At 45.3% G+C, this 24433-nt stretch overlaps 1 protein-coding gene across 3 annotated transcripts in view; it reads right to left on the reverse strand.

Moving 5' to 3' along the window:
- Positions 1-10624: 10624 nt before the first annotated feature.
- The window catches only part of LOC311122683 (homeobox-containing protein 1-like), a 33041-nt gene continuing 19232 nt past the window's right edge, over positions 10625-24433 (reverse strand). The window contains exons 6-12 of one of the 3 annotated variants that reach the window (XR_014612481.1): positions 21881-22144; positions 20848-21004; positions 17047-17129; positions 16718-16813; positions 14953-15071; positions 11278-11696; positions 10625-11192 (exon numbers count right to left, since the gene is read on the reverse strand). Coding sequence is in view for 1 of the 3 variants with exons in the window: in XM_084197016.1 (XP_084053142.1) it covers positions 11550-11696; positions 14953-15071; positions 16718-16813; positions 17047-17129; positions 20848-21004; positions 21881-22144 (866 nt within the window). In the remaining 2 variants the exon portion in view is untranslated. Of the gene's footprint in view, positions 11697-14159; positions 14473-14696; positions 15072-16717; positions 16814-17046; positions 17130-20847; positions 21005-21880; positions 22145-24433 lie in introns of those variants that run through there. The other 2 variants (XM_084197016.1, XR_014612482.1) reach the window with 2 other exon arrangements.

Raw genomic sequence — 24433 nt, forward strand, 5'->3', positions numbered from 1 at the left:
AATTCCGCTCACTGGTGGGGATTCTCCAGTCATTCCAGCAAGGTAAGGGAGCTGCTGAACGGGCCTGATCCTCCCATGTTCAGCAACTCCTCAGTAAGTTATCAGCAGAACAAGTTGCCAGTTACAGTTACTGTGTGCCCGTCACGCACGCAGAGTCTCTGCTGTGGTTGAAGGGATCATACCCTCATACAGTGTGAGAAGCTCAAGGTGCTCAGAGGAAGTTAAGGAGTGGATTAAAGAAAAAAAAGTGATGTTGGAGATGTGCCAAGACCCACATGGCTTCAGACTGTAACTTGAAGAAACCCTAAGTGCCATGGCAACCATCTTGGCATCCTGCATGATGTCAACAGCAAAAAAAAACTGACTCTACAGTCATCTATGTCAACACACAAAGCCACTCCCCCAAAGCCACTCCCCCAAAGCCACTCCCCCAAAGTACTCTTGAAGGTTGTTAAAGTCATCCTGAGTAACGAAGATCACCATCTTGAGACTTCAAGTTTCAAGTTTTAATGTCACTTGCACAAGTACAGTGAAATGCCTTTCTTGCAAACCCCGACAATGCAGTAATCAATAACAATCTAATACTAAATATAACAAGGTAGAAAAAAAAAAACACATGAGATATAAAATAAGAAATAAGAAGAACACAATAAAGTAAGTAAGCATATTACATACAGGGTCAGTTCCAGTACCATATTTACAATGTGCAGGGATACAATAGAGGTAGATATGTATAGGGGAAAGACTTGACGATGGCTCAGAATGCACACTGCTGCTGTCAGCTGCTACCAAGCACTTAGGGCTGCAATGGGGGCGCCTGAAGACCTACAGAGTTAGTAGACCTGAAGTTCTACACATAGTCCTTCAAGAGACCGAGACATTAGAGGGAGATACAGTCCACAAGCCCCGACGAGAACTTCACCATCCAGGTGTATTTACCTCCAACAAGTTGGCCTTAGTAGAACAAAGCTACCCAGTAGTTGAAACTGCAGAGACCTCCTTTTGCGTGCCTTCTACAGTGTTCAGCCTCTCCTCCTCCTCATTGGAGCTGATAACCTCCATCTCCTCACTCCAATTGAGCGTGTTCGTCTAGGTCCACCAGGGGCACCAGCAGCCTTAAAGATTAGGCTTGGATGGATATTCCAAGGCCCTACCCATCTCCTAGACCATTCCACTCTGCAGTAGTGCCTGCTCACAACCTCCCCTGCTCCCGAAGCTGACCTACTCAACGACATAAAGAAACTATGGCAAGTTGATGTGCTCCTTTTCCGGAATGAGAAGTTAATCAAAGCCATGTCCTTACTAGACTCCCAACCCAATCCATTAATGGAGTTGACCGCTATTCAACACCCTTCCTTTGGACTAAGATGGCACCCCAACTCCCAAGGCCCCCAAGGAAGCAGTCATGCCCGTCCTTCGACGCACAGCGAGGCAAGTAGAGCGCAAACCTGAGTTGGCTACCATCTACAACCAAGAGGTAACGATGCCAGAACGGCATCGCCATCAGTGGTGACATCAAGTCTATGTTTCACAAGGTACGACTGCTTCCCAAAGACCTCTCTCTCCTGAGATTCCTGTGGAAGGGAATGAGAAAGGAAGACCCCCCCCCCCCCCTCCCAGATGTATGAGCGGAAAGTCTTACCCTTTGGCACCACCTGCAGTCCATGTTGTTGCATTGCAGAAACACGTGCAGGACAACTGAGACAACAACAAAGACATCCATAACGCTGCACTCATATGTAGATACCTGTCTACAGAGTCTTCCAGGAGGCCGAACAACTGCTGGTCAGAATGTGACAACTGCTAGCTTCAGAGGGCTTCGAAATACGGCAGTGGGCCAGCAACAAGCCGTCTGTCGTTGACCACCTACCTTCTGAAGCACAATCTGAAAGCGCTGAACTCTGGTTGAGTCATGACCGAACAGAACCAAGAGAGTTGGCACTGTCCATCGGATACATTGGGCTACAGGCACCGACCAGTTGAGGACAAGCCTTACCCTGAGAAGTGTAAGTGCAAGAGGAAAGAGTCTGGCTGAGTTGTCTGGTCCTCACAGGTGGAATAATGGCCCTCCATTCTTTCATCTACCCCTCTGATAAGTGGCCAGACTCCCTCTGTAGCACCACAGGAGAAACTATCAGAGTTGAGGAAACCACTGTTCTATGGACTCACCGAAGCCCCCCCAGAAAGCTGTGCCTCCGCTGCCAGATGCCACTCACTTCAGTACCTGGAAGGAACTGATTGAAGCCACCTACCAGTCCATCAACCAAACTCCCTCTCAAAACCCTGGTTCTCCAGCTACTGATCGTTCTCAATGTGAGATCCTGCTCCTCCAGCACTCCCAGAGAAATTCCTTCCTAAAAGCCGCCTCCAAAACCTCTCTCCTGAATTGGACAAGTCTACAGGTCTCATTTGAGTTGTGGGCAGGCTCCAGAGAGCCGAGACCCTCGGACCAGACTCGGTGCACCCAGTAGTGCTGGATCCGAAGAACCCAATCACTCGGCTCCTCATCAAACACTATGATGACAAGCTTCTCCATCTCAGCCTACACTAGCCACCCTTCTATTCAACAGGAATGGATTGTTTTGGCCCCTTCACAGTGAAGGTTGGCCGAAGGAATGAGAGAAGATGGGGAATCGTTTTCAAGTGTCAGACTACCCGTTGTGTCAGACTACCCGTTGTGTCAGACTACCCGTTGTGTGCACCTCGACCAATTTCACAGCCTTGACACTGACAGTTTGAAACATCTCACATACAGTGAGGGAAACAAGTATTTGATCCCCTGCTGATTTTGTACATTTGCCCACTGACAAAGAAATTATCAGTCTATAATTTTAATGGTAGGTTTATTTGAACAGTGAGAGACAGAATAACAACAAAAAAATCCTGAAAAACGCATGTCAAAAATGTTATAAATTGATTTGCATTTTAATGAGGGAAATAAGTATTTGACCCCCTCTCAATCAGAAAGATTTCTGGCTCCCAGGTGTCTTTTATACAGGTAACGAGCTGAGATTAGGAGCACACTCTTAAAGGGAGTGCTCCTAATCTCAGTTTGTTACCTGTATAAAAGACACCTGTCCACAGAAGCAATCAATCAATCAGATTCCAAACTCTCCACCATGGCCAAGACCAAAGAGCTCTCCAAGGATGTCAGGGACAAGATTGTAGAACTACACAAGGCTGGAATGGGCTACAAGACCATCGCCAAGCAGCTTGGTGAGAAGGTGACAACAGTTGGTGCGATTATTCACAAAAGGAAGAAACACAAAATAACTGTCAATCTCCCTCAGCCTGGGGCTCCATGCAAGATCTCACCTTGTGGAGTTGCAATGATCATGAGAACGGTGAGGAATCAGCCCAGAACTACACGGGAGGATCTTGTCAATGATCTCAAGGCAGCTGGGACCATAGTCACCAAGAAAACAATTGGTAACACACTATGCCGTGAAGGACTGAAATCCTGCAGCGCCCGCAAGGTCCCCCTGCTCAAGAAAGCACATAAACAGGGCCGTCTGAAGTTTGCCAATGATCATCTGAATGATTCAGAGGAGAACTGGGTGAAAGTGTTGTGGTCAGATGAGACCAAAATCGAGCTCTTTGGCATCAACTCAACGTGTTTGGAGGAGGAGGAATGCTGCCTATGACCCAAGAACACCATCCCCACCATCAAACATGGAGGTGGAAACATTATGCTTTGGTGGTGTTTTTCTGCTAAGGGGACAGGACAACTTCACCGCATCAAAGGGACAATGAACGGGGCCATGTACCGTCAAATCTTGGGTGAGAACTTCCTTCCCTCAGCCAGGGCATTGAAAATGGGTCGTGGATGGGTATTCCAGCATGACAATGACCCAAAACACATGGTCAAGGCAACAAAGGAGTTGCTCAAGAAGAAGCACATTAAGGTCCTGGAGTGGCCTAGCCAGTCTCCAGACCTTAATCCCATAGAAAATATGTGGAGGGAGCTGAAAGTTGCCAAACATCAGCCTCGAAACCTTAATGACTTGGAGAAGATCTGCAAAGAGGAGTGGAACAAAATCCCTCCTGAGATGTGTGCAAACCTGGTGGCCAACTACAAGAAACATCTGACCTCTGTGATTGCCAACAAGGGTTTTGCCACCAAGTACTAAGTCATGTTTTGCAGAGGGGTCAAATACTTATTTCCCTCATTAAAATGCAAATCAATTTATAACATTTTTTACATCTGTTTTTCTGGATTTTTGTTGTTGTTATTCTGTCTCTCACTGTTCAAATAAACCTACCATTAAAATTATAGACTGATCATGTCTTTGTCAGTGGGCAAACGTACAAAATTAGCAGGTGATCAAATACTTTTTTCCCTCACTGTACATATAAATACATAAACGTCCCTTTTTCAGGACCCTGTCTTTCAAATATAATTCATAAAAATCCAAATAACTTCACAGTGGAGGGTCCGTCATGGTCTGGGGTGGTGTGTCACAGCATCATCGGACTGAGCTTGTTGTCATTGCAGGAAATCTCAACGCTGTGCGTTACAGGGAAGACATCCTCCTCCCTCATGTGGTACCCTTCCTGCAGGTTCATCCTGACATGACCCTCCAGCATGACAATGCCACCAGCCACACTGCTCGTTCTGTGCGTGATTTCCTGCAAGACAGGAATGTCAGTGTTCTGCCATGGCCAGCGAATAGCCCGGATCTCAATCCCATTGAACACATCTGGGACCTGTTGGATCGGAAGGTGAGGGCTAGGGCCATTCCCCCCCAGAAATATCCGGGAACTTGCACATGCCTTGGTGGAAGAGTGGGGTAACATCTCACAGCAAGAACTGGCAAATCTGGTGCAGTCCATGAGGAGGAGATGCACTGCAGTACTTAATGCAGCTGGTGGCCACACCAGATACTGACTGTTACTTTGGATTTTGACCCCCCCCCCCGTCTGTGGAACTTGTTCAGTTTATGTCTCAATTGTTGAATCTTTTGTTCATACAAATATTTACACATGTTAAGTTTGCTGAAAATAAACACAGTTGACAGTGAGAGGACGTTTCTTTTTTTGCTGAGTTTATATATACATATCCTTTTTTAAAATGTATTTTCCTTTATTACTTTCCAACCCCACCACCCCTCCCCTAATTGGAGTAAACTAGTGAACAACAATGCTTAGGCCTCTACTTCCAGCTTATAAATACTATATACATTTTATGGACATTTGTTTTAAACATTTCACATTGTTTTCATTTATTTTCCTGTGTATCCCGGGTTTGAAAAGAACAGACATCTGAAAAAATTGACATCGGAAATAAGCACATTACTTGTTTTACAAGCTTTGTAGTTTTTTAAAACATTATTTCTTGCATTTTTTTTTTTTTTACTTTTACGTACGAAGATATTTGATGAATAAAGGTACTATTTTGTATATTTGTTATATTATACAGATTTGTATCGTAGTGAAATATTGCTTAATTGCAAATATTGCTTAATTGCAGGCAAGACAGTATTAGTCACGCATTATTCAGTGGAATGGGTAAGAAGGTTAATGCCTCAACTTCCTGGGACAAGATCAGTCTAGTATGTCATTCACTGGGAAAATAAGTGTTTTTAATAAATACTCCTCTGGGAACACATTGTACATATTGTTGTATGTCTTTTGCCCAAATTAAATTAAATTAAATGAATACGAATCTGATACACATTGTTAGTAAAATACACAACTAGCCAATACTCCCACAATCCTCCATTAGCTACAATATCAACTGCACTATCCCTTAATCCCACAGATGACATCATGTAGTCATGTCATGGGTTCACCTGGTCCTCAAAAGGAAATACTGTCGGTGACCTATGACCTCTAATCGTTTCTGAAATATTAGCTAATACTCGTTCATGTTTAGTCATTATGTCTAAATATCTCACATGACAACACCCTTGGCAAAAGCCAATCTCTCTCTGGCTCCAGAATTGAAGGAGTTCCGCTGTTGAGGATTTGTAACAGGGCAATTTACTGTAGACTGTCTGAAAACAGACAACGTAGTACAATGAGTCAGCCAGAGGTTAGGAAACAACCGTAATGAGTGTCTGACTTGGCTTTAGCCAGGCAATAGTCTCCCTATAGTCTAGGCCAGGGCTGTCCATATCATTCCCTAGAGTCTAGACCAGGGCTGTCCATATCATTCCCTAGAGTCTAGACCAGGGCTGTCCATATCATTCCCTAGAGTCTAGACCAGGGCTGTCCATATCATTCCCTAGAGTCTAGACCAGGGCTGTCCATATCATTCCCTAGAGTCTAGACCAGGGCTGTCCATATCATTCCCTAGAGTCTAGACCAGGGCTGTCCATATCATTCCCTAGAGTCTAGACCAGGGCTGTCCATATCATTCCCTAGAGTCTAGACCAGGGCTGTCCATATCATTCCCTAGAGTCTAGACCAGGGCTCTCCATATCCTTCCCTAGAGTCTAGACCAGGGCTGTCCATATCATTCCCTAGAGTCTAGACCAGGGCTGTCCATATCATTCCCTAGAGTCTAGACCAGGGCTGTCCATATCATTCCCTAGAGTCTAGACCAGGGCTCTCCATATCATTCCCTAGAGTCTAGACCAGGGCTGTCCATATCATTCCCTAGAGTCTAGACCAGGGCTGTCCATATCATTCCCTAGAGTCTAGACCAGGGCTCTCCATATCATTCCCTAGAGTCTAGACCAGGGCTGTCCATATCATTCCCTAGAGTCTAGACCAGGGCTCTCCATATCATTCCCTAGAGTCTAGACCAGGGCTGTCCATCTGCTAGTTTAATTATTTCCTTCCAGTTTGTGTCCAATTAAGACCTACAGTACCAGGGGTGTATTCATTATGCTGATTCTGTTGCAAAACGTTTTGCAACAGAAATCGTTTACTCCAAATGGAAAACGTTTTGCAACGAAAACAAGAGTTTATATTCGACAAGTTCAGGTAGGTCCCTCCCCATTTGCTTCTGTTTGATTCTTAAACTGTAAACGGTTTCCGTTGCAAGACGTAATGAACACACCCCAGGTGAGGTTAGTTCTTAACTCAGGGTTTCCCAAACTCGGTCCTCGGGACCCCAAGTGGTGCATGTTTTGGTTTTTGCCCTATTACCACACAGCTGATTCAAATAATCAACTAATCATCAAGCTGAATCAGCTGTGTAGTGTTAGGAGCAAAAACATGTACCCCTTGGGTTCCCTAGGACCAAGTTTGAGAAACACTGTCCTAACTAATCAGTGACCTTAAAGTGATCAATCAAGTACAAGGGAGAAGTGAAAACCTGCAGACACTGCCCTCCATGGAATGAGTTTGACACCTAATTATATAATATGGGAACTATGGGTGCGGCAGGTAGCTTAGTGGTTAAAAGCGTTGTGCCAGTAACCCGAAAGGTCGCTGGTTCTAATCCCCGAGCCGACTAGGTGAAAAATCAGTCGATGTGCCCTTGAGCAAGGCACTTAACCCTAATTGCTCCTGTAAGTCGCTCTGGATAAGAGCGTCTGATAAATGACTATAATGTAATGTAACATTTTAATGTAACTGGAATTAAACTGTACTGATACACACTGTACTTCATTTAAATTACCCTTTCGTGATCAGTCTGATGAAACCAAACAACTAAAGCTTGTTCACATGTTTTATTTTTTTTATTTTTTGTCGTCAGGTAAAAGCAGACAGAGAAGAAGAGCTTTAGTCTGTGACAGCGTGCAGCTTCAGGGGTCCCGTCTGTCCGCACTGAGAGCCTGAGGTAGAAGTTGACCTTAACCACAGATCTAGGATCAGATTTCTCTCCATCAAACCAAACCTAGGGCAACACCGGAACATTGTTAATTGTGGGAGGCAACTCATCTGCCTCGAGACTAACCAAACCTTAACCATTTAGCGAAGAAGACAATACTGACTTTAGATAATTCTCTAGTCAACTTCAACCCCCTCTCCTACTCAGTTGGACTGGTTAGTAGTAGGGTTTCTCTAGTCAACTTCAACCCCCTCTCCTACTCAGTTGGACTGGTTAGTAGTAGGGTTTCTCTAGTCAACTTCAACCCCCTCTCCTACTCAGTTGGACTGGTTAGTAGTAGGGTTTCTCTAGTCAACTTCAACCCCCTCTCCTACTCAGTTGGACTGGTTAGTAGTAGGGTTTCTCTAGTCAACTTCAACCCCCTCTCCTACTCAGTTGGACTGGTTAGTAGTAGGGTTTCTCTAGTCAACTTCAACCCCCTCTCCTACTCAGTTGGACTGGTTAGTAGTAGGGTTTCTCTAGTCAACTTCAACCCCCTCTCCTACTCAGTTGGACTGGTTAGTAGTAGGGTTTCTCTAGTCAACTTCAACCCCCTCTCCTACTCAGTTGGACTGGGTTAGTAGTAGGGTTTCTCTAGTCAACTTCAACCCCCTCCTACTCAGTTGGACTGGGTTAGTAGTAGGGTTTTGCTTTCCCAGAAATCCCGGTTGGAGGATTCTCCGATTTCCTGCGTATACCTCATATTTCCAGATTTCCCGGAAAACACAGGAAAAGTTCTGGGAATTTTGCAACCCTAACACCAACCCTCCATCATCTGGTCTACATAACGCTGTCATAACAATAACAGGTCTCATTAACAGTCATAACAGCTATAAACAGTCATAACAGCTATAAACAGTCATAACAGCTAGCCGTGTGTACGACCACTGACTTAACATCCTACTGTCATGACACAAACCCAGATTTGAGCTAAGCTACTTGGCTAGAGTTTCTATAGATATTAGAGGTCAGCTATTTGGCTAGTTACTATACAAACCAACACTTAGCGACCTCTTCAAAGTGTTATAATCTCTTGGCGTAACGACTAAGGTGTTGGGTTGACAGTCGCTGGACCTGTGTTTGAGTGCGGTTGGGGTACCCCCTGAATTCACTACAATTTGGCTATACCAAGCTAATGAGCTGCCCTAAACAGTGATATGTCATAACAGGGATAAGTCAAGTAACATAGGGGGTAAGTTAGGTGACATAGGGGGTAAGTCAGGTAACATAGGGGGTAAGTTAGGTGACATAGGGGGTAAGTTAGGTGACATAAGCTGTACGTCTACTGGTTCCTATATGCTCATCTCTACCTTGGCATAGCGTTGTCATTAGGAGGTCAAATGGTGACGGCCCCGGCAGTGGCTCGGTGCATTTCATTACCGTCTAGGTAGGGCACAGGTGTCAAACTCTTTCCACACCTGGTTGTCTAGGTCTTAGTAAGTAACTCCCCTCACCTGGTTGTCTAGGTCTTAGTAAGGAACTCCCCTCACCTGGTTGTCTAGGTCTTAGTAAGGAACTCCCCTCACCTGGTTGTCTAGGTCTTAGTAAGGAACTCCCCTCACCTGGTTGTCTAGGTCTTAGTAAGGAACTCCCCTCACCTGGTTGTCTAGGTCTTAGTAAGGAACTCCCCTCACCTGGTTGTCTAGGTCTTAGTAAGGAACTCCCCTCACCTGGTTGTCTAGGTCTTAGTAAGGAACTCCCCTCACCTGGTTGTCTAGGTCTTAGTAAGGAACTCCCCTCACCTGGTTGTCTAGGTCTTAGTAAGGAACTCCCCTCACCTGGTTGTCTAGGTCTTAGTAAGGAACTCCCCTCACCTGGTTGTCTAGGTCTTAGTAAGGAACTCCCCTCACCTGGTTGTCTAGGTCTTAGTAAGGAACTCCCCTCACCTGGTTGTCCAGGTCTTAGTAAGGAACTCCCCTCACCTGGTTGTCTAGGTCTTAGTAAGGAACTCCCCTCACCTGGTTGTCTAGGTCTTAGTAAGGAACTCCCCCCACCTGGTTGTCCAGGTCTTAACTGAAAGGAAAAACAAGAAACCTGCAGACACTAGGCCCTCCATGGAATGAGTTTGACACCCTTGATCTAGGGGCTGTATCCTAACTTTTTATTTATTTATCCTATATTTAACCAGGGAAGCCACAATGGGACATTTTACTTTTAAGTGAGCCCTGGACTTGAGGTCTGTCCGTGCACTTTACTTGCATATCAAGGCACCTCTCTCCCATTGACTTTCAATGCATGATTTAGGCAGAGGTCACAGAGTTTAGGGATGTGTATCAGAAAGTTAGGATTCAGCCCTGTGAGTATAATGACATAAATGGCTTGGTACATTTCATGACCAATAAATAATAACCACCATTAAGGCCTTGGGCTAAAGGAGAACAGTAACATCTATATGTGTAACAAAGTGTTCCCCCCAAAACACTCTCCATTTAATTTAAATCCAGAGGCGTTATGCTTACATGTTCATTTATGTTCCTGCTTGTTACATTATCAGCTAGCAATCATTATTTTTAAATGACCGGGAGCACACAGCTGACATCAAATGAACATGCAAGCACATTAATATAAGGTTCAGTGTTGTTCTTCTTGGAAATATATGGACTAAAGGAATCAGCAGGAAGCGCCGTTTTCAGTCAATCAGTACATAGAGACACATAAGGATGAGCTTATTGTAAAAGGAGGAGGTGCTTACAGCACAGATGCATTACAAGTCATGGTTAACTACCTTAACAATAATGATTTTACGTTGCCTAGAATATTTTTTTTTTTGTTGAACTCAAACCAGACAACTTTTGAGAACAGTCTAGCTTCTCTCGACGGGTTTGGAGGACTTGAGTGGTTCATGTCAATAACAGAAAGGGACATAAGTAACTGATTATTATTAGTTTGTTCCTTATACATAATAATGTTAATTTGATCAATGAACATTCGTTGAGGAAGAAAGACAACCAGGAAGCATAATAAATCAAACTCTGGGCTAGTTTGGCTTGCTGACATTACAATTAGACAGAATACAGACAGAGATATAGATGTTCATGTTTTTGCATAAACAGTCAACATATGATATATGAAACATTCCTTTTGAACGAGCTTATTAGAGAGAAACATGGGATGATTCATCATCATCATCATCCGCCGTCTTTGGGTTTACCTGAGATTCCATTTGTCCCTCAGGGTTGGACTCTAAACACTGACCGGACTACTTGAATGATCCCAAAGTCTAACCAGGTTACTAAGATCAGGTCAAAGACACTCAAGCAAAGCAGAGAAGGCATCCTCACGTTGATATTGACACCATCGTCACACCAAAAGATCAACCAAACCCACCTCGCTCGCCTCAACCAGACACACCTGTCTCACCTTACCAAACACACCTGACCTGCAGGTTCAAAACATTCATTTCTCACTCCAGTCCATTATTACGCAACCACTCGTCAAAACCTTTAAAAAGCACGTAGCAAAGAAAAAGTCAAAAAGAAAGGCCGTTTAGCTTCTAGAGGGGGAGATATATCCACTTTTACACCCCTATTCCTTCTAAGGAGTTCTCTTTCGTTTTAAGACTGTCTTGGAATGCACTATATAGAGAGCTAGAGATAAATATTGGCATTACTATAAAGCATGATTACTGTATAGACAGTGGCCTCCCTACCACTAGAGGCACCGGAGAGAGCTGTAGCACCCTTTTCAACTATTAACACTGACTGTCATAGCCCCTGAGGACACTCAGAGCGGCCATTCTTTTTTTGTTATATGCCGTTATATATTCAAATCCACGCTCTCCCATTGGTCACTCCTCGTCCACCGTCTCCCTTTTCGATTCGTCAGCTTTCTGTTCCAGAACCTGAGGGGCGGGGCTTGGAGGTGGAAGGACCTCGACGGCAGCCAATGAGGAGGGGTCTTGTAGATCAAGGTCCTTCCTGGAAGAGATCTCTTCCTGTGAAGGAAAAAGGTAAGAGTTTATTCTAACAGATGACGCAGATGCTAAGCTACAGGACTGTTTTGCTAGCACAGACTGGAACATGTTCAGGGATTCTTCAGACAGCATTGAGGAGTACACCACATCAGTCACTGGCTTCATCAATAAGTGCATCGATGATGTCGTCCCCACAGTGACCGTACGTACATACCCCAACCAGAAGCCATGGATTACAGGAAACATCCGCACTGAGCTAAAGGGTAGAGCTGCCGCTTTCAAGGAACGGGACTCTAACCCGGACGCTTATAAGAAATCCCGCTATGACCTCCGACGAACCATCAAACAGGCAAAGAGTCAATACAGGTCTAAGATTGAATCATACTACACTGGCTCTGACGCTCGTCGGATGTGGCAGGGCTTGAAAACTATTACAGACTACAAAGGGAAGCACAGCCGCGAGCTGCCCAGTGACACAAGCCTACCAGACGAGCTAAACCACTTCTATGCTCGCTTCGAGGCAAGCAACACTGAAGCATGCATGAGAGCACCAGCTGTTCCGGACGACTATGTGATCACGCTCTCCGTAGCCGATGTGAGTAAGACTTTTAAGCAGGTCAACATTCACAAGGCCGCAGGGCCAGACGGATTACCAGGACGTGTACTCCGAGCATGTGCTGACCAACTGGCAAGTGTCTTCACTGACATTTTCAACATGTCCCTGACTGAGTCTGTAATACCAACATGTTTCAAGCAGACCACCATAGTCCCCGTGCCCAAGAACTCTAAGATAACCTGCCTAAATGACTACCGACCCGTGGCACTGACGTCTGTAGCCATGAAGTGCTTTGAAAGACTGGTCATGGCTCACATCAACAGCATAATCCCAGAAACCCTAGACCCACTCCAATTTGCATACCGCCCCAACAGATCCACAGATGATGCAATCTCTATCGCACTCCACACTGCCCTTTCCCACCTGGACAAGAGGAACACCTACGTGAGAATGCTATTCATTGACTACAGCTCAGCATTCAACACCATAGTGCCCTCAAAGCTCATCACTAAGCTAAGGATCCTGGGACTAAACACCTCCCTCTGCAACTGGATCCTGGACTTCCTGACGGGCCGCCCCCAGGTGGTAAGGGTAGGTAACAACACATCTGCCACACTGATCCTCAACACGGGGGCCCCTCAGGGGTGCGTGCTCAGTCCCCTCCTGTACTCTCTGTTCACCCATGACTGCATGGCCAGGCACGACTCCAACACCATCATTAAGTTTGCCGACGACACAACAGTGGTAGGCCTGATCACCGACAACGATGAGACAGCCTATAGGGAGGAGGTCAGAGATCTGGCCGTGTGGTGCCAGGACAACAACCTCTCCCTCAACGTGACCAAGACAAAGGAGATGATTGTGGACTACAGGAAAAAAAAGAGGACTGAGCACGCCCCCATTCTCATCGACGGGGCTGTAGTGGAACAGGTTGAGAGCTTCAAGTTCCTTGGTGTCCACATCACCAACGAACTATCATGGTCCAAACACACCAAGACAGTCGTGAAGAGGGCACGACAAAGCCTATTCCCCCTCAGGAGACTAAAAAGATTTGGCATGGGTCCTCAGATCCTCAAAAAATTCTACAGCTGCACCATCGAGAGCATCCTGACTGGTTGCATCACCGCCTGGTATGGCAACTGCTTGGCCTCTGACCGCAAGGCACTACAGAGGGTAGTGCGTACGGCCCAGTACATCACTGGGGCAAAGCTCCCTGCCATCCAGGACCTCTATACCAGGCGGTGTCAGAGGAAGGCCCTCAAAATTGTCAAAGACTCCAGTCACCCTAGTCATAGACTGTTCTCTCTGCTACCGCACGGCAAGCGGTACCGGAGTGCCAAGTCTAGGTCCAAAAGACTTCTCAACAGCTTCTACCCCCAAGCCATAAGACTCCTGAACAGCTAATCATGGCTACCCGGACTATTTGCACTGCCCCCCCACCCCATCCCTTTTACGCTGCTGCTACTCTGTTAAGTATTTATGCATAGTCACTTTAACTCTACCCACATGTACATATTACCTCAACTAGCCGGTGCCCCCGCACATTGACTATGCAACGGTACCCCCCTGTATATATAGCCTCCCTACTGTCACTTTATTCTATTGTATATATAGCCTCCCTACTGTCACTTTATTTTTTACTTCTGCTCTTTTTTTCTCAACACTTTTTTGTTGTTGTTTTATTCTTACTTTTTTGTTTAAAATAAATGCACTGTTGGTTAAGGGCTGTAAGTAAGCATTTCACTGTAATGTCTGCACCTGTTGTATTCGGCGCATGTGACCAATAAAATTTGATTTGATTTGATTTGATTTGATAGTCATGCTGACCAGACTGAAAAATTAAACATGTTACTCAATCATTTCATCCAATCTGCTCGCGCGCGCACTACAAGTCCCGCCTCCCCCATCTACTCATTGTTTTTTTTTTTACGAGTATATACCCACGTGGGTGATTGAAAGATGAACGAGGTCCACACTCCAGTCGGTGGCGGTAATGCAAGCTAGCCAAGTGTCCATGAACATTTCATATGTGTTTTGACCTGTCCCCAAACTAATATAGTTGGTTCACAGTTGCTTTTTTGTATTTTAACCTGCATGTCATGAACATCTGGTGAGGATAGACAAAACCATTTGGTCATCATGTTACAGTGTATTGTACAGTTGACAGTGTATTGTACAAGTTCAATGATAAGTGGTTTAGTATTAAAATTCCCTGACTGGATTGTTGATTCACTGACTCAACTGCTCTATGAATCGTTGATTCACTAACTCACCTGCTCTATGAATCGTTGATTCACTAACTCACCTGCTCTATGAATCGTTGATTCACTAACTCACCTGCTCTATGAATCGTTGATTCACTAACTCACCTGCTCTATGAATCGTTGATTCACTAACTCACCTGCTCTATGAATCGTTGATTCACTAACTCACCTGCTCTATGAATCGTTGATTCACTAACTCACCTGCTCTATGAATCGTTGATTCACTAACTCACCTGCTCTATGAATCGTTGATTCACTAACTCACCTGCTCTATGAATCGTTGATTCACTAACTCACCTGCTCTATGAATCGTTGATTCACTAACTCACCTGCTCTATGAATCGTTGATTCACTAACTCACCTGCTCTATGAATCGTTGATTCACTAACTCACCTGCTCTATGAATCGTTGATTCACTAACTCACCTGCTCTATGAATCGTTGATTCACTAACTCACCTGCTCTATGAATCGTTGATTCACTTGCTCTGCAAAGTCCTGTGGTTCCAGCTCCTCCCCGTTGGATTGACAGCTCGGGCTGGGAACCTCGATACCATGACTCTCCAAGATGGCTGCCTCTGACGGGGAGAAGGAGAGAGGGAGAAGGAGAGAGGGAGAAGGAGAGAGGGAGAAGGAGAGAAGGAGAAAGAAAGCGGACAAAAAGGTGCAAACAGGAAAGAGTGAAAAATAGATCAAGAAGAGGGGAAATGCTGTCCTTTATCCACTGCAGCATCTAGCAACATGTAGCTCTAGCCCTCTACCAGTGGATCCATCTCCTAGATCAACATGTAGCTCTAGCCCTCTACCAGTAGATCCATCTCCTAGATCAACATGTAGCTCTAGCCCTCTACCAGTGGATCCATCTCCTAGATCAACATGTAGCTCTAGCTCTCTACCAGTAGATCCATCTCCTAGATCAACATGTAGCTCTAGCCCTCTACCAGTGGATCCATCTCCTAGATCAACATGTAGCTCTAGCTCTCTACCAGTAGATACATCTCCTAGATCAACATGTAGCTCTAGCTCTCTACCAGTAGATACATCTCCTAGATCAACATGTAGCTCTAGCCCTCTACCAGTGGATCCATCTCCTAGATCAACATGTAGCTCTAGCTCTCTACCAGTGGATCCATCTCCTAGATCAACATGTAGCTCTAGCTCTCTACCAGTAGATACATCTCCTAGATCAACATGTAGCTCTAGCCCTCTACCAGTGGATCCATCTCCTAGATCAACATGTAGCTCTAGCTCTCTACCAGTGGATCCATCTCCTAGATCAACATGTAGCTCTAGCCCTCTACCAGTGGATACATCTCCTAGATCAACATGTAGCTCTAGCCCTCTACCAGTGGATCCATCTCCTAGATCAACATGTAGCTCTAGCCCTCTACCAGTGGATACATCTCCTAGATCAACATGTAGCTCTAGTCCTCTCCCAGTGGATACATCTCCTAGATCTGAAAAGATCAGGTAGACATAAGCAACATGGTGAAAATACCACCTAGCCTAACAATGGCTAATGTTGACCTATTACCAGTGGTGTAAAGTACTTAAGTAGTACTTTAAAGTATTTTTACTTAAGTAGTTTCTTGGGGTATCTGTACTTTACTATTTATATTTTTGACTACTTTTACTTCACTACATTCCTAAAGAAAATAATGTACTTTTTACTCTATACATTTTTCCCTGACACCCAAAAGTACTCGTTACATTTTGACAGGAAAATGGTACAATTCACACACTTATCAAGAGAACATCCCTGGTCATCTCTACTGCCTCTGATCTGGCAGACTAATTCAACACAAATGTTTCGTTTGTAAATGATGTCTGAGTGTTGGGAGTGTGCCCCTGGCTATCCGTCAATAAAAAATAAAATAAATAATGGTGCCGTCTGGGTTGCTTAATATAAGGAATTTGAAATTATTCACACTTTTACTTTTGATACTTAAGTACATTTGAGCAATTCCATTTACTTTTGATACTTAAGTATATTTAAAACCAAATACTTTTACTCAAGTAGTATTTTACTGGGTGACTTTCACTTGAGTCATTTTCTATTAAAAAGTATCTTTACTTTTACTCAAGTAGGACAATTGAGCACTTTTTGCACCACTGTCTATTCCCATAATGCTGACACCTATCCAATGTTTTCTGGTCTACAGAATGTGCCTAGGTGTTAGGGATTGTGGGTGTTTTGGTATGTTTTGGTATTGGAGATTCTCACCTATATTAGCCCGTCTCTTCATCTCTTTCCGGCGGTTGGCGAACCAGTTGTACACCTTCAGAGCCGTGACACGCTCAAACTCAGACAGCTTGCATCCTGGGTAATGGTGACAGAGAGATGGACAAGTGAATACGTGAAATAGGGTGAGGTGCTCCTTCTTCATGCTAAATTGAAAGCCTTTTGAACATAGGATTTTATTGGTATTAAAACTAATAAGTCGTTTAAAGGGGCATAAGAAAAAAGGGTAGATATGAGTTCATGATAATTGAGTTTAGAATAAAGACATTGTTTACAGGTGTGTTGGTGAGCTGTGCTCGAACCAAACTGACCAGGTTTCTGGACGACTGAATTGCAGGCGTTAGCGATCTCCTCTCTCTTCGCCTCATCAGGGTACTGGTTCTCCATAAAGAAACTGACAGACAACAACCAGCCAATAAGAACACTGTTAACACAATCCCCCCCCCACTCATGGCATTAACCAATCAGAAACTCTCATCATAGTGGAGGAAGGAAGGAGAAAACATCCAGCCAATGAGAGCTCAGCTAGATTAGCTTTGTATCACTTCAGCCAGTAGTTTTGAAAGTAGTGCGCCAAAACGGCTCCCGGACAATTCTGTACTGCGTCATCTATTTCCTGTGATACAGTGGGGAAAAAAAGTATTTAGTCAGCCACCAATTGTGCAAGTTCTACCACTTAAAAAGATGAGAGAGGCCTGTAATTTTCATCATAGGTACACGTCAACTATGACAGACAAATTGAGAAAAAGAAATCCAGAAAATGACATTGTAGGATTTTTTATGAATTTATTTGCAAATTATGGTGGAAAATAAGTATTTGGTCACCTACAAACAAGCAAGATTTCTGGCTCTCACAGACCTGTAACTTCTTCTTTAAGGGGCTCCACTGTCCTCCACTCGTTACCTGTATTAATGGCACCTGTTTGAACTTGTTATCAGTATAAAAGACACCTGTCCACAACCTCAAACAGTCACACTCCAAACTCCACTATGGCCAAGACCAAAGAGCTGTCAAAGGACACCAGAAACAAAATTGTAGACCTGCACGAGACTGGGAAGACTGAATCTGCAATAGGTAAGCAGCTTGGTTTGAAGAAATCAACTGTGGGAGCAATTATTAGGAAATGGAAGACATACAAGACTACTGATAATCTCCCTCGATCTGGGGCTCCACGCAAGATCTCACCCCGTGGGGTCAAAATGATCACAAGAACGGTGAGCAAAAATCCCAGAATCACACGGGGGGACCTAGTGAATGACCTGCAGAGAGCTGGGACCAAAGTAACAAAGCCTACCATCAGTAACACACTACGCCGCCAGGGACTCAAATCCTGCAGTGCCAGACGTATCCCCCTGCTTAAGCCAGTACATGTCCAGGCCCGTCTGAAGTTTGCTAGAGTGCATTTGGATGATCCAGAAGAGGATTGGGAGAATGTCCTATGGTCAGATGAAACCAAAATAGAACTTTTTGGTAAAAACTCAACTCGTCGTGTTTGGAGGACAAAGAATGCTGAGTTGCATCCAAAGAACACCATACCTACTGTGAAGCATGGGGGTGGAAACATCATGCTTTGGGGCTGTTTTTCTGCAAAGGGACCAGGACGACTGAACCGTGTAAAGGAAAGAATGAATGGGGCCATGTATCGTTAGATTTTGAGTGAAAACCTCCTTCCATCAGCAAGGGCATTGAAGATGAAACGTGGCTGGGTCTTTCAGCATGACAATGATCCCAAACACACCGCTCGGGCAACGAAGGAGTGGCTTCGTAAGAAGCATTTCAAGGTCCTGGAGTGGCCTAGCCAGTCTCCAGATCTCAACCCCATAGAACATTTTTGGAGGGAGTTGAAAGTCCGTGTTGCCCAGCGACAGCCCCAAAACATCACTGCTCTAGAGGAGATCTGCATGGAGGAATGGGCCAAAATACCAGCAGTGTGTGAAAACCTTGTGAAGACTTACAGAAAACGTTTGACCTGTGTCATTGCCAACAAAGGGTATATAACAAAGTATTGAGAAACTTTTGTTATTGACCAAATACTTATTTTCCACCATAATTTGCAAATAAATTCATAAAAAATCCTACAATGTGATTTTCTAGATTTTTTTTTCTAATTTTGTCTGTCATAGTTGATGTGTACATATGATGAAAATTACAGGCCTCTCTCATCTGTTTAAGTGGGAGATTTTGCACAATTGGTGGCTGACTAAATACCCTTTTCCCCACTGTATGTTACATCCTGCAAAAATAATAATCATTGCAATTCGTATATAAGATCCTGGACTGCATCGTTAACCAATCAGAAGTGGTACAGTGGATTAAATGGACACAGGTGGATTACTCTCCCTTTCTCTCCTCTTCTAGGCAATAAATAAAAATAACCGTATTTTACAAAAACAGGAAGATATATTGCACCACTTACTCCTCACCCTCCATCTCTCTCTCCTTCCTTACTCCTCACCTTCCATCTCTCTCTCCTTCCTTACTCCTCACCCTCCATCTCTCTCTCTCCTTCCTTACTCCTCACCCTCCATCTCTCTCTCCTTCCTTACTCCTCACCCTCCATCTCTCTCTCTCCTTCCTTACTCCTCACCCTCCATCTCTCTCTCTCCTTCCTTACTCCTCACCCTCCATCACTCTCTCTCCTTCCTTACTCCTCACCCTCCATCTCTCTCTCTCCTTCCTTACTCCTCACCCTCCATCTCTCTCTCCTTCCTTACTCCTCACCCTCCATCTCTCTCTCTCTCCTTCCTTACTCCTCACCCTCCATCTCTCTCTCCTTCCTTACTCCTCACCCTCCATCTCTCTCTCTCTCCTTCCTTACTCCTCACCCTCCATCTCTCTCTCTCTCCTTCCTTACTCCTCACCCTCCATCTCTCTCTCTCCTTCCTTACTCCTCACCCTCCATCTCTCTCTCCTTCCTTACTCCTCACCCTCCATCTCTCTCTCTCCTTCCTTACTCCTCACCCTCCATCGCTCTCTCTCCTTCCTTACTCCTCACCCTCCATCTCTCTCTCTCCTTCCTTACTCCTCACCCTCCATCTCTCTCTCTCTCCTTCCTTACTCCTCACCCTCCATCTCTCTCTCTCCTTCCTTACTCCTCACCCTCCATCTCTCCTTCCTTACTCCTCACCCTCCATCTCTCTCTCTCTCCTTCCTTACTCCTCCATCTCCCTGTCTGAATAATAATCACTTCACAAATAAACAGTAGGAGCACTTGCTCCCTCCATCACCCACCCTCTCTCTCTCCCTCCCTCCATCACCCTCCCTCCCTCCTTCACCCTCTCTCTCTCCCTCCCTCCTTCACCCTCTCCCTCCCTCCCTCCCTCCATCACCCTCTCTCTCTCATTCACCCTCTCTCTCCCACCCTCCCTCCATCACCCTCTCCCCCTCCCTCCCTCCATCACCCTCTCCCTCCCTCCCTCCATCACCCTCTCCCTCCCTCCCTCCATCACCCTCTCCCTCCCTCCCTCCATCACCCTCTCCCTCCCTCTCCCTCCCTCTCCCTCTCCCTCCCTCCCTCCCTCCCTCTCTCTAACCCACAGTATCGTCCGTCAGCGGGACGGGAGTGTAAACTAGCCCCTAAAGAGAAACAGCACTGCAGTGGCATTGCGTCATCCATAGAGCTGTGTTCTACGTGCCTGTGTGTTCTCATTACTGAGAGTGTCCTCTGCTTCGAAACATCACAGGCATAACAGTCGACCACTTCAGAAACAGTGGGACAAAATCATTCCTATACTTAGGATGTGCTTGGCTTTTTATAGGTTAGAAATTCGTTATAAAGAATAACATTTTCTAAGACATGTCACAAAGGCCTTGATGGGAAACATCTTGTTTGATAGGAAACATCTTGTGTGATGGGAAACATCTGGTCCCATCAGTAACATCAACAGACTCAACCACTAATGGTTAGTGTTGGGCTAGAACAAAAGCCTGGACACCCCATAGCTCTCCATGAGAAGGTTTTCTGACCACTGGCCTTGCAGTAATTGTGATGAACCAGTTTTGGATCTGTCTGTTGACAACAAGCGTCAACATAGATAGTCGGCTAGTCAAATGTAAACACCACTATTGTCATGGGAACCCCGATCCAATCAGAGCCCTGTGATTGGCTCACCTCTCCATGATTGACTGGCACTCCTTCCTCCAAGTGAATCTGCTTCCCCTCCGCAGCCTCAGAGGACCGCCCACCACCCCGCCCCTCTCCCCGGGGCTGACCCCCGTCCTCCAATCAGGCTCCTCCTTCACAAGGGAGCGCATCGAGAGGGTAGCACCTAAATGGGGAGGTGAGAGAAAGGGGGGGAGGGGAGAGAAAGGGGGAGGTGAGAGAGGGAGAGGTGAGAGAGAGGGGAGAGTGGGGAGAGAGTGGGGGAGGTAAGAGAAAGGGGGTGAGGGGAGAGGGGGAGGTGAGAGAAAGGGAGAGGTGAGAGAGAGGGAGAGGGGGATGTGAGAGTGGGGAGGGAGGAGAGAGAGAGGGGGAGGTGAGAGAGGGAGAGGTGAGAGGGGGAGGTGAGAGAGAGGGAGGGAGAGGTGAGAGAGGGAGAGGTGAGAGGGGGGGAGGTGAGAGAGGGGGGAGAGGAGGATGTGAGAGTGGGGAGGGAGGAGAGAGAGAGGGGGAGGTGAGAGAGGGAGAGGTGAGAGAGAGGGAGGGAGAGGTGAGAGAGGGAGAGGTGAGAGGGGGGGGAGGTGAGAGAGGGCAGGGAGGAAGCTTAAACATTAGAGAAAGTAACCCATTGCAACTAGCAAACTAGTGGTTTATTATTATTTAGGAGAAATAACTTATCGTTCAAATCACTTGACTGTTCTATTTTAATAAGGATTTGGTAACTTTTAGGATACATGACATCCCTAGACTGACAGTGAATTCCCAGATAGACACTGGGGAGGCACAACGTGGACACAGAGAGACATGCATGCAGGCTCTGTGATGACAGGATGTATCAGACAGACAGGGGGCCTTGAGTGCTGTAGTGTAAATTTTTTTTACTTTCGACTTCGGCAATGGCAAGAGTTGTAGCGTGACTTAAAACCAAGACTAGTAAAAATGTTGCCTGCCTCGTTCCCGAACAGCCACAGACAGAACTGAGGAGAGATTGAGGGTTGGGTCCTGTAGGAGTGGTCCTGTTATGGGCATGGGGGCTTGCTGTTACCTGGCTGGGCCTGCTGTGCGGCGGCAGCAGTGTACCATGGGAGAAGGTGCATCAGCAGCTCTCTCTGTCTGCCCCAGGTGGTGGCGGCCGTGGCCGCGGCCGTGGCGCCCGTAGTCGCATTTCCCACCATCCCTGTGACGTCTCTGTCTCTGTCCCCTCCCCTGGCGGGTCCAGAGCCCGGGTTCTGGCCCAGCCCCTGGCCGAGACCACCGAGCCCCGTTCCCAGACCCGCCGGGCCGTGCTGGCTTTCACTCCATCTCAGCCCTTCATTAAGGACAAAACCAAACCAGTGGTCAGGTCAGGCCACAGATATATAGGTAGACATACAGAGTTTGGCCAATATTGGTTTGAGATTTAGGCCTAGAGTTTTAACAGAAGTCTAGCAATACAAATATCATTTATTAAAACACCAGACAGTTGTTTTATAACTGACTTCATCCAATCCTTTTTTTGGCCACAATGTGTTAGTCAAGTAATCAAGACAAACTTTGAGATTACTGTGGTGAATAGGTATACAGTGGACACGTCCAAAGTTTAGTAATGAAGTGCCCACCAGGTAGAAAGGCATAGAGAAAAGCAACATGTTAGCATTAGGATCCAGAATTAGCGTCACTGTTGGTGTTAGATGGGGTTATTATTGATAGCCTGTTAGCCATGTAGGAATGAAAACCAGCACCGGAATTCTACCTCTTCAGGATCAGGACTGAGAACCACGCAGAAGCAGCAGCAGCAGCAAAGCTTGGGGAGGAAAGGAAGATGACATGACACAGGGACGGGTAGGTAGATTGTTCAGGAAGGCTTCTTTTCATTCATTTTTGCTCATGTGACATAGGAGTGAACCACCACAGTGACAAAGTCATTGGGACAAACTAAACATTCTAATATTTAGGCTACGTCTTTGCTGATATAGAATTGAGCAAACAGATTAAAATGTTCAAAACACTTCTAGTGCATCCATATTTCAGTCTGTGTGGATGGTGTTTATTCTTGACTTCCTATGGGAGGTCATTATGTTACTGTAGCCTGGGTTAAGATGGATGGATCACGATGTTACTCTAGCCTGGGTTAAGATGGATGGATCATGATGTTACTCTAGCCTGGGTTAAGATGGATGGATCACGATGTTACTGTAGCCTGGGTTAAGATGGATGGATCATGATGTTACTCTAGCCTGGGTTAAGATGGATGGATCACGATGTTACTGTAGCCTGGGTTAAGATGGATGGATCATGATGTTACTCTAGCCTGGGTTAAGATGGATGGATCATGATGTTACTCTAGCCTGGGTTAAGATGGATGGATCATGATGTTACTCTAGCCTGGGTTAAGATGGATGGATCACGATGTTACTCTAGCCTGGGTTAAGATGGATGGATCACGATGTTACTGTAGCCTGGGTTAAGATGGATGGATCATGATGTTACTCTAGCCTGGGTTAAGATGGATGGATCACGATGTTACTGTAGCCTGGGTTAAGATGGATGGATCATGATGTTACTCTAGCCTGGGTTAAGATGGATGGATCACGATGTTACTCTAGCCTGGGTTAAGATGGATGGATCATGATGTTACTCTAGCCTGGGTTAAGATGGATGGATCACGATGTTACTCTAGCCTGGGTTAAGATGGATGGATCACGATGTTACTGTAGCCTGGGTTAAGATGGATAGACAGACACCACACTCATCCACTAGAGTTACACTTCAAACCAGATGACTAACATGATTGATTAGTATCTACAGCAAAGGCTGGTTTACAGCCGTCTATCCACATGTCTGTAGATAGTTGTCGTAGCGACATCATGAACATTCTATTGTTGTCCGACATCAAACTTGTCGTTATGAAAAGTATAAACCCAAAACAGCAGCCGGGTGCTCCAAATAGCATACCGTCTATTTTAACACCAATAAACCCATCCGTTTTACAATGAATTCAGCAAATGTCAACCTAGTAACCCAGGCAACTAAAAGCACATTTTCTAAACAATGTTTTGGTTCGTTGCTAGCTACAGTGCCTTTAGAAAGTATTTACGGTGAGGGAAAAAAAGTATTTGATCCCCTGCTGATTTTGTACGTTTGCCCACTGACAAAGAAATGATCAGTCTATAATTTTAATGGCAGGGGGTCTGTAGTGACGCCGCAAGCACTGAGATGCAGTGCCTTAGACCACTGTGCCACTCGGGAGCCCAAGCAAACCAGATGGACAACATGAAAATGACCAGAGGAAGTTCAGGAGTAAAAACAAACAAAATATAATTAGTGACTGTGTCCATAAAATGTATATACAGTGAGGGAAAAAAGTATTTGATCCCTTGCTGATTTTGTACGTTTGCCCACTGACAAAGACATGATCAGTCTATAATTTTAATGGTAGGTTTATTTGAACAGTGAGAGACAGAATAACAACAAAAAAATCCAGAAAAACACATGTCAAAAATGATATAAATTGATTTGCATTTTAATGAGGGAAATAAGTATTTGACCCCTCTGCAAAACATGACTTAGTACTTGGTGGCAAAACCCTTGTTGACAATCACAGAGGTCAGACGTTTCT

The sequence above is a fragment of the Coregonus lavaretus genome, assembly GCF_964263955.1.
Source record: "Coregonus lavaretus genome assembly, contig: HAP1_SCAFFOLD_1706, whole genome shotgun sequence".
Lineage (NCBI taxonomy): Eukaryota > Metazoa > Chordata > Actinopteri > Salmoniformes > Salmonidae > Coregonus > Coregonus lavaretus.